The sequence below is a fragment of the Poecilia reticulata genome, chromosome 1 (genome assembly GCF_904066995.2).
Source record: "Poecilia reticulata chromosome 1, P_reticulata-male-v2, whole genome shotgun sequence".
NCBI lineage: Eukaryota > Metazoa > Chordata > Actinopteri > Cyprinodontiformes > Poeciliidae > Poecilia > Poecilia reticulata.
In genome coordinates this window covers 1,552,867-1,564,250 of record NC_088830.1, presented here as the reverse complement: position 1 = coordinate 1,564,250, position 11,384 = coordinate 1,552,867, and the positions used below count along the sequence as shown (strand labels likewise).

The 11,384-nt window shown below is 41.1% G+C and overlaps 1 protein-coding gene across 4 annotated transcripts in view; it reads left to right on the top strand.

Annotated features, from left to right (window-relative positions):
* Positions 1-9,672: 9,672 nt before the first annotated feature.
* The window catches only part of LOC108165995 (GRB2-related adapter protein-like), a 32,990-nt gene continuing 31,278 nt past the window's right edge, over positions 9,673-11,384 (top strand). Inside the window, exons 1-2 of one of the 4 annotated variants that reach the window (XM_081607466.1) lie at positions 9,673-11,165; positions 11,261-11,358. In XM_081607466.1, the coding sequence (XP_081463592.1) occupies positions 11,088-11,165; positions 11,261-11,358 (176 nt within the window). In that variant the 5' untranslated portion in view covers positions 9,673-11,087. The remainder of the gene's footprint in view (positions 11,166-11,260; positions 11,359-11,384) is intronic. The other 3 variants (XM_081607433.1, XM_081607410.1, XM_081607386.1) reach the window with 3 other exon arrangements.

Here is an 11,384-nt window from a genome sequence, read left to right as displayed (position 1 = left end):
ATTTTTGAGTATATCAATGATTTACACCAAATAAATTTAAGAAAAATTAAGATGTATTTTCTTTTGTGATTGCATGCAAACTGTTCTGTAAACGTTTTAATGTTTTTGATTGAAATAATGACGGATCCCACAAAAACCCACGAAGAAGAATAAGCTGACGTCATCCTATGCCAGTGTTTTTCAACCATTTTTGAGTCAAGGTACACTGTTTTAATTTTAAAAATCCCGAGGCACGCCACCAACTAAAAATGGAAATAAAGACTGTAGCCGCCTATATATAGTCATTCTTATCAAAGTCTCTCGAATGGGAATCAAATAAACACAAAAAGGTATTTTTATCACATTTTACATTTCTTATTTCAAATTGCATTTAACATGTCCACTTCAAAAATACACCTGAATAGTGCCACCACACTGTGGTGTGAAATTTAAAGAAGTTGTAGAAAACTTCAAAGTGTTTTACAAACTAATCCACAAACATTCTTATAGCCAGAATACAGAAAATAATTATTCTGAAAGACGCAATAATATTTGGGAAACATTTCACTTCATATTCACTGTTACAATATGAAGAGTTGCATGTACAAAATGTCAATATCTGTATATTTTACCCACCTGGTGTGAAACCTGTGCATTTTGGATGAAAACAGTTGATTTACTGCCAGAAATTGAAGATTTCTGTCTCTCTCTGGTTTTAGTTTTTATAGTAACCAGACTAGAGAAGCTCACTTCACACAGATATGTTGTGGGAAATGGACTCATGTTCTTTCCAACTACTGCTGAGCTTCAGTCTTTTCCATCACTGTCATCAGTCTTTCTAGATTCAATGCTCTCACCGCTACCTGTAACATTTATACATCACTAATTCTTGTTTTAATGTAAAATGCTGTGTACCTACTGCCATCTAGTGGTAAGAATATTACATGATTACGGCGCTAGTCGCTGCTACAGCAGACACTCGAAGATGACATTATTTGCAGACAATTCATTTTCAAAAAATCTTTTAAAACCAATTACCGTATTTTTCGGACTATATAGCGCACCATACTAGCACCCGCAATTAAAAAAAATTAAAATAAAAACTGGAAGCTGCTCTCGGTTTTCCATCAGGACCCAGCAGAATGCCTCGTCCTAATAAATCTGCTGGACGCAGCACTCCGTCTCCAAAGCCGAACCATGGTTTCGTTCACACCGAACTTAAATGCAGCGGCTCTGTTTCCCTCCTGTAGTGCCAGATCGACAGCCCTCAACTTAAAAGCTGCATGATATGAGTTTGGAAACATTTCTCCGTCGTCCCTGCTGCTAGCATGTGCTTCTTCTAAATGAAAATTAGCCGTTCTTCTTTGATTTACAATTTTGACTTCTAATGATTCACTTCCTGCTAGAGAGCCCCCTGGTGGTTGAAGAAAAATACACAGAAAAGCCACAGCGGGCTACAATCCGCATGGTTCAAAGTTTAGGAAAAAAGTAGCAGCTTATAGTCCGGAAAATACGGTACCGTAGTGAAATTGAATAATTTCCACGACACACCTGACGATCACGCGGAACAGTGGTTGAAAAACACTGTCCTATGCCACACTTTCACTCCGGTGAGTAAAAATCTGCACCTGTCAAAATGTTTTTGTTCTCTAAAACCAAAAATAACTCCAAAGTGTTACGTTATACAGTTACTGATAGTAGTTTTAGGACTTAATGGCAGTAGGACTGTGATGCTAATGGTTGAAGACACGTTTGTAAAAAGATTTTGCCGGAAAATATATGGTGGAAGCTAGCTTAATTAGCCTATTGGAGGCTAATTGTAACTGTAAACTGTATCTGTGCTTAATACGTTTAATTAGCCACGATAGTCATATAATAGTGTTTATAGTCATGCTTGTTGTTGCCACATTGTAAAATTGGAGGGTTGCTAAAAACATCAGTGCCCCTAGGCTGTGATGATCTTTAAAGGTTTGTTTATGAACCCTGTCTGAATACACAGATTGCAGCTAGGTCATTTACTTGAATTAAAAATGAACTTGCATCAGTACAGGCACATTTCTTTCTTCCTGTCTATGTTATTTATTTCTGTTGCAAGTCGGATGAAGAGAAGTAAAGAGCTGAGAACCTGATTTTTGAACAGACAGAGACCAGGAGCAGCCTGGGATGCTTACTGAGGAGCATCCAATAATGATACCAGAGAACCAGGAAGATACTGTGATAGTGCTGCTTGATCTGGTTCCTGTTTCTCCTCCTGTTGTCCCATCCTCTCAGTCTATTCAGAAGAAAAGACCCAGAAGCACCTCTCCAGCTGGTATGAATAATAATTCTTTGAATGACTCAAAATCAAAACATAAAAATTATCAAAATTTAAATAACTGTCTACTTTGGCTGTTTCGTACTTTGACGTACATGTCCCAGAAGGGCTGTCTGACTCCATTCTTGAGTGGTTATGTTCTTCAACATTTTGGTGTAACTGGTTGAATCAAATGGCTGAGGAACCACCTCATTCATTCAGCATTCAGATCATATGAAGTCCTGGTAACATCAACATTAAGTGAGATGTTTTGTGCCAGAGAAACACCTAAAACCAGAAACCTAACCTATTCTTGATGCCTGGTATTTGGACACCTATGTCCTATTTTATGTTTTTTTTATTTCTCATTTTAAATCAGACAGGTAAGATCTCGGCTGACAGCTTCATGAAAAGATTTTTGAGTGGGAAGCCATAAGATATGAGTTGGATAAAATGTTAAGGAAGGATCCCTTCAAGTGTCAAGTTTGTACCTCAGATGTGCTTTCAGTTTTAGTGGATGGAAACTGCAAGTATTACCATTTAAAGAATGCAGCAAGGTATTGTAAAATGTGTACAATATAACAATTTGTATGTGTTGGTGATGTTCACTACCTTTGGACTTTAACATGAAGTGTATTTTATTGCTTCTTTTTCAGATTGGACGAACAGGCTATATTTCAGGACCTTTTCATAGCCAAGGATGAAAACGTAGGAAAATTTGTGGACTGTATACACAAATCAACCGAAAATGTAAGACTGCAGATTGTATATGTATAATAACAGTAACCTTTTAGCCTGTAATAATAGCATGCCTGACTGAATTGTATGCGTTCTAGATTTTGTGGTGGGCAATGGTCAGCAGCCAGGGGGATCTCTTACAGATCCAGCAGCAAACTGGATGAGGAGGCTTGGAGCTAGCGGTGTGTAGACATGGAGTGCTTTAGAGATAAGGTATGAGATATTTGCATAACCCTTGTTCTTTTCAACAAAGGCTGGCCAACAGACAATCACTTTTTTTTCCCATGGATGTAACATGCAAGTACTGGACATAACTTGAAAACTAACAAAAAACTGTCCTGAGCTCCAACACCTGCTTAAAATGAAGCCATTTCTCTCAATTTTCCATGGCAAAGCCCATGAATGTAAGTAAGGAACACTGACCAGGCATTGAATAACCTTGCTGGTACATACTGCATAAATATCTTTGACACAGTTGATGTTTGTTTGTGGAGACACAGATGGACACAAAGCTTGTGCCAAGGCTCATCGCAAGATCAGAAAGGAGAAAACATCTTAGCATTGGCTTTAGAAGATGTTGGTCACTTGAAGACTGATACAGACACAGAAGTTCTGTCTTTGGAAGGGATCCTGTCCGGTGACACAACATTGCCATGGCAGCAATCACAGAGTGGTAAGTAAACATACACTAATATGTTTTATACTGTCATCATACCTAACAGATAATGTGACTAGCCCAGCATCCTGCATGTTTTAGTTCTCTCCCTTGTTTAACACACCTGCATCAAATGATGGCTCGTTAGAGGCCTAAGAAGAACATTGACAAGCTGAGGAGGTTGTTGCTGCCACAAGGGAGAGACTAAAACATGCAGGATGCCGGGCCACTAGGACCCACTTTGGGGACCACTGATCTACAGACTTTGTCAGGAGCAGAGAGTGTTCCTTTGACGACGACTTCAGTAGTGACTGATAATAATCATATATATATATATATACTGCTCAAAAAAATAAAAGGTACACTTCAGTGTTCACTTAAATGTTAAAGTGTTCCCTTTATTTTTTTGAACAGTGTATATATATATATATATATATATATATATATACACTGCTCAAAAAAAATAAATGGAACACTCAAATAACACATCCTAGATCTGAATGAATGAAATATTCTCATTGAATACTTTGTTCTGTACAAAGTTGAATGTGCTGACAACAAAATCACACAAAAATCATCAATGGAAATCAAATTTATTAACCAATGGAGGCCTGGATTTGGAGCCACACACAAAATTAAAGTGAAAAAACACACTACAGGCTGATCCAACTTTAATGTAATGTCCTTAAAACAAGTCAAAATGAGGCTCAGTATTGTGTGTGGCCTCCACGTGCCTGTATGACCTCCCTACAACGCCTGGGCATGCTCCTGATAAGGTGGCGGATGGTCTCCTGAGGGATCTCCTGCCAGACCTGGACTAAAGCATCCGCCAACTCCTGGACAGTCTGTGGTGCAACGTGACTTTGGTGGATGGAGCGAGACATGATGTCCCAGATGTGCTCAATCGGATTCAGGTCTGGGGAACGGGCGGGCCAGTCCATAGCTTCAATGCCTTCATCTTGCAGGAACTGCTGACACACTCCAGCCACATGAGGTCTAGCATTGTCCTGCATTAGGAGGAACCCAGGGCCAACCGCACCAGCATATGGTCTCACAAGGGTCTGAGGATCTCATCTCGGTACCTAATGGCAGTCAGGCTCCCTCTGGTGAGCACATGGAGGGCTGTGCGGCCCTCCAAAGAAATGCCACCCCACACCATTACTGACCCACTCCCAAACCGGTCGTGCTGAAGGATGTTGCAGGCAGCAGACCGCTCTCCACGGCGTCTCCAGACTCTGTCAAGTCTGTCACATGTGCTCAGTGTGAACCTGCTTTCATCTGTGAAGAGCACAAGGCGCCAGTGGCGAATTTGCCAATCCTGGTGTTCTCTGGCAAATGCCAAGCGTCCTGCACGGTGTTGGGCTGTGAGCACAACCCCCATCTGTGGACGTCGGTCCCTCATACCATCCTCATGGAGTCGGTTTCTAACCGTTTGTGCAGACACATGCACATTTGTGGCCTGCTGGAGGTCATTTTGCAGGGCTCTGGCAGTGCTCCTCCTGTTCCTTCTTGGAGAGGGTCCCAACTTAGTGAAATAATCTTAATGAAATGTACAACATTAACTTGGTATTTGGATGCATTTACAAACCAAAAGGGGGAGACCTCTATTTCACCTACAATAATTAGATGGACACAATTTTAACTTAGATTCTCTTTCGGCCTTTTCTTTGCAGGCTTATGAAATGATGAAATAAACTACAGAGGCCTGAGACACCATCAGGCAAATCAATCTTTTCCCACCAGAGCAGATTTAGAGTCGGGCTACAGAGCTCAATTCTAGAGAAAATGCATCTTTAAACCAGTATTTTCATAAAGCATTTGCAGATTTTTTAAAAGGTTTTGTTTGCTGTAGTGGCCTTTATTTGAAAGTAATTTGACAGGAAAGAGGGCAATGAGAGGGGGAAGACATGCGGCAAATATCACTAGGCCGGGAATTGAGCCTGCGACCACTGGCATGAGGACTAAGGCCTCAATATATGGGTTGCGCTTTTCCCCTGTGCCACCACAGCACCCCCAAAGCATTTGAAGATTAAGCCATCTCTACCACTCAATTTGAGATTAGTGTTAGGGTTAACCCTAACCCTAATCTAACCCTAGATTGTTTTATACAGTTTAACATAGTGCTTTTCTCCTAGAGAAACACTATGTCAATCAAACATAATTTAGATTACTATGCTAATGCAGTTTAAATTACAGTAGACTCAAACTGATTCAATATTAATTTACTAAACTGTAATGTTGAATGACTTCAGTCTGGGTTTTCTTTCACTGGGCATACACAAAATAAGCTGCAAAGTTTAACTTAAATAATTAACCTTAGACAGGTAAACATGCTATTCAAAATACTTCTCCTTAAAACTTTTTTTATGTGTAAATCCTGATCACACTTAATAAAACACATAAAAATAGTTTCACACACTTCTACAAGTGTGTAGGAAATGAATCTGTTACACAGTTTAACCTTACGTCATGCCTTAAAGACAACACACAGGGCAAACTTGACCAGCCTACAATGACGGTCAGCTTGTCAGGCAAAAAGTCTTTATGAATCCCATTATGACTCTTTCTATATCAAACGAACAGTTTCACTACATTTTAAAGTAACATTTCTGAGTGTATCGTTGACTTTGATCTTATTTGACAACAAACAAATAAGGTTGTCATCTTATTGAAAACCTTATTACCCCCCCACCTCCCTCTTAATCAGTCTGCCGTAGGATGGCTGCGTTCCATTTCAGATTCCCACCGATCAGCCGTACAAGAATTTCTAGAACTAACTATGCAGAGCTGGGATGCTTATAAAATATTTTGTTATGGAAGATCAAGTCTGAAACATGACCTAATAAAAAATTCCCTTCTCACCCTCCGTGGGTGGTCTGTTTCATCCTCTGAGCTCGGATCCTCTACCAGAGGCCTGGGACCTTGAGGGTTCTCCTCCAGTATCTTGGCTGTGCCTAGAACTGCACATTTCTGGACTGAGATGTCTGATGTTGTTCCTGGGATCTGTTTTAGCCACTGCTCCAGTTTGGGGGTGACTGCCCCGAAGGCCCCGATGACCACAGGCACCACTGTGGTCTTCACCTTCCAGGTCTTTTCCAGTTCCTCCCTGAGGTCCTGGTATTTCTCCAATTTCTCATGCTCCTTTTTCCTGATGTTGTAATCACTTGGTATTGCTACATCCACCACAACGGCTTTCCTCTGTTCTTTATCCACCACCACAATGTCCGGTTGGTTCGCCATTACCATCTTGTCTGTCTGGATCTGGAAGTCCCACAGGATCTTAGCTCGGTCATTCTCCACCACCTTTGGGGGTGTTTCCCACTTTGATCTTGGGGCTTCCAGTCCATATTCTGCACAGATGTTCCTGTACACTATGCCCGCCACTTGGTTATGTCGTTCCATGTATGCTTTCCCTGCCAGCATCTTGCACCCTGCTGTTATGTGCTGGACTGTCTCAGGGGCCTCCTTGCACAACCTACACCTTTGGTCTTGTCTGGTGTGGTAGATCTGAGCCTCTATTGCTCTGGTGTTTAGGGCCTGTTCCTGTGCAGCCAGGATGAGAGCCTCTGTGCTGTCCTTGAGTCCAGCTTTTTCCAGCCATTGGTAGGATTTCCTGATATCAGCCACTTCAGTTATTTGTCGGTGGTACATCCCATGTAGGGGCTTGTCCTCCCATGATGGTACCTCCAGCACCTCGTCCTCTGTTCCCCATTGCCTGAGACATTTGCTGAGCACATCATCCTTTGAGGCTTTGTCCTTGATGTATTTATGGATCTTGGATGTTTCATCATGGACAGTGGCTCTCACACTCACTAGTCTTCTGCCTCCTTCCTTACGGCTTGTATAGAGTCTCAGGGTGCTGGATTTGGGGTGGAACCCTGCATGCATGTTTAGTAGCTTCCGAGTCTTAACATCCGTGGCCTTTATCTCTTCCATTAGCCAGCTAATTATTCCGGCAGGGTATCTGATTACTGGTAAGGCATAGCTGTTTATTGCATGGATCTTGTTCTTGCCATTGAGCTGGCTTCTCAGGACTTGCCTTATTTGTTGGAGGTATTTGGCTGTGGCGCCTTTCCTTGTGACCTCACCGAGGTTGCCATTTGCTTGCGGTATTCCCAGGTACTTGTAACTGTCCTCAATGTCTGCTATTGTTCCTCCTGGGACTGAGACCCCTTCTGTGTGGACGACCTTCCCTCTCTTTGTAACCATCCGACCACACTTGTCTAGTCCGAATGACATCCCAATGTCAGTGCTGTAGATCCTGGTGGTGTGGATCAGTGAGTCGATGTCTCGTTCGCTCTTAGCATACAGCTTGTTGTCATCCATGTAGAGGAGGTGACTGATTGTGGCCCCATTCTTGAGTCGGTATCCGTAGCCAGTCTTGTTGATGATTTGGCTGAGAGGGTTCAGGCCTATGCAGAACAGCAGTGGGGACAGAGCATCTCCTTGGTATATCCCACATTTGATAGACACTTGTGCAAGTGGTTTGCAGTTGGCTTCAAGGGTGGTTTTCCACAGCCCCATCGAGTTTGCAATGAAGGTTCTTAGAGTCCTATTGATGTTGTACATCTCTAAGCATTCAATGATCCAAGTGTGTGGCATTGAGTCATAGGCTTTCTTGTAATCAATCCAAGCAGTGCACAGGTTGGCGTGTCGGGTTTTGCAGTCTCGGGCGACTGTGTGGTCTACAAGGAGTTGGTGTTTGGCTCCTCTGCTATTTATGCCTATGCCCTTCTGTGCCTTTCTCATGTATTTATCCATGTGTCCGCTTATTTTAGCCGCTATGATGCCTGACATGAGCTTCCATGTTGTAGAGAGACAGGTTATTGGCCGATAGTTGGATGGGACTGAACCCTTTGAGGGATCCTTCTGTATCAGGATTGTGCGCCCTTCAGTTAACCATTCAGGGTGAGTCCCATTTTGTAGCAACTGGTTCATTTGAGCTGCCAGTCGCTCATGGAGGGCAGTGAGTTTCTTCAGCCAGTAGGCATGGATCATGTCAGGTCCTGGTGCTGTCCAGCTTTTCATACCCGAGACTCTTTCTTGGACATCTGCCACAGTGATGGTTACCGGGGCTTGTTCAGGGAGGTTGCTGTGGTCCTCTCGTAGAGAAGTTAGCCACTGTGCATTGCTGTTGTGGGACGCCTCCCTTTCCCATATGCCTTTCCAGTATTGCTCAGTCTCCAGCCATATATATATATATATATATATTTGTACAAATACAAATATTCTCTTATTTATGTATATAGTTCTATCTATCTATCTATCTATCTATCTATCTATCTATCTATCTATCTATCTATCTATCTATCTATCTATCTATCTATCTATCTATCTATCTATCAAATTGCAAATTTATATTTTTGTGTGTTCTTCAAAATTGTGTATGTCATTTGTGATGTAGGTTTATTAAAATGTGTTGTTCTAATACAGTCAGTTGATCTGGACATTACAATGTATTTTTACATGCTCTTCATCAATAACTTCACTTAAAGTTGCTGTGTTTAAAAATAAATGTACTGCATTTGAAAGCAATTTTATTATAGCATTTTGCAAATACAGTCTTGATTGACAAAATCCATGACACAAGAAAGATCATATTAAAATTATAGCTTTTTGAGATAAAAAAAAACACACTTCCAATTAGCTATATTGAAATCAAGTTGTACTTATTTTGCTATATATTATGATAGACTTTAAAAGTAAAGTCTATAAGTGTTTATATACACTTATAGACACTTATAGACTTATAAACATGGTATTGTACATGTGTACAATACCATGTTTAAAGTTTTTAAGACTGGGTCATATTTACTGAACAAAATCTATATGATCCTGACATCTACCGCGCTATGCCGAGCTCCACAGCGTAATAACGCGATCTGCAGGAGCGCCGGGCAAAGACTGCGGGAGGAGTTAAATCTAGTTGAAACTTTTATAAAAGAGGAGAAACTAAGCAAACATGGTCCCTTCACCATGGGTTATTCATCCTCCTCCTCCTTCCACTCCTCTGTTTCTGATTGACCATCTGTTTCTGATTCTGCCTCGCCCCCGCTCAGGAATGTATTACTTTGTCGATACTTCAGTACGTTTCTTCCTCGCTCATTATCCTTAATCTTTAATAATCAATGATTATTATACAACAATCAAGTTGTTCAAACCTCAATTTCCATAATGTAATAAAATCAACTGATTAAGAGTACAGAACATATATTATTATAACATTCAACTGATTAAAAGTACAGAACATATATTTTTGATCATACATTACAGACATTTCTTCATTGGCATGTGTATTATTACTTTAAACCTGTTACAACCCATAATCATCATTAAATCATTATACAAGGTTTACTGTTATTCCTCTGGCCTTTATTCCGTTTTCTGCGTGTACCTGGACAGATCTCACATGCTTACACCAGATTTCATGACAATATTCATGTTTTTAAATATGATTTATTTATATTTAAACAATGTCATTACAAATAAGTGTTAAATTTATTTATTTTTTAAGTAATCGGCTTTCAAAAATCCCATCTTTTTCTACTAGGTGGGTTTGTGGCAAGGTACACCTACCACCCAAAATCTCAGAAACCGTTAGAGATAATGGGCTGAAATTTTTTCTGCTCTCTTCTGGTAATACACTTAATAGAAAAATGCATTCAGAGTACAAAAAATATAAAGAAAGAAAATTGGTTGCCGGTACCTAATTAAATTCAGAGTGAATCCCGTCGGGTGTGTCCCCGCAGGACAAGAGGCTCTCCTGTGCCCAGACTTCTCGTCAAGAAAATTTTATAAATTGTATTGAGATCGGTTGACATGATCCATAATTTGTAGATTTGGAGGATGTCCAAAGAAAGACTCCATAAATAGAGAAAATGACAGCACTAAAACAGAGCAAGGAGGGCAGGCATGGGCAGGGAGGGATCAGATGAAAAAAGTGTCATCCTTCACCTAGAGCAAGAGAGGAAACTAATTAAAGTAACTGAATGCACTGGAGCTCTAACGCCTGTTAGAGCTCCAGTGTTATTAAAAGAAAAGGTCATTACTCTGTCTATTTTTGGTTATTTTAATTTCTTCCTCCGTGCCAAGTTTTCCGTGTCACCACTGTCCCTTGGTTAGAGGCTCTTTGTTAAATCCCCAGCGTTTGGAGTATACACACTGCACAGATGGAGACAGAGAGCAGTCAGTACCTCTGTATGCTCACAGCCTCTCCACAACTCCATCACATGGAAGAACACAGTGACCCATGTTTCAGAATCGCTCCCCATTAACTTCAGAGCTGCAGCAGGTCAGCACAAACATGCTGATTATCTCACCCTGCCATCTCTCCGCTGCGCTACGCTACATTGCACTCCACTCCACTCTACTCCACTCTACTCCCTTGTGAAGTAAAACTGTGGTGGGTGCTCACTGTGTAGGATGGAGGCTGTGGCTCTCTTCTCTTTCGCAGCATCAGAGGCAGATGAGATCAGCTTCCAGAAAGGAGACATCATCAAGGTAAGAATGGAGACATGCTGCATATCTCTGCATATTTGAATGGTTTTTCTGCATCTTCACATGGAGTAACGGAGGCTTGTGGATTTGCACTGTAGGTGGTAGAAATGGAGGAAGACTCTTTCTGGTTCACAGCTGAGATTGAGGGGAAACGTGGATTCATACCTGAGAATTGCATCTCTCTGCACCCTCATCTGTAAATAATCTATTATCCAAATTGTG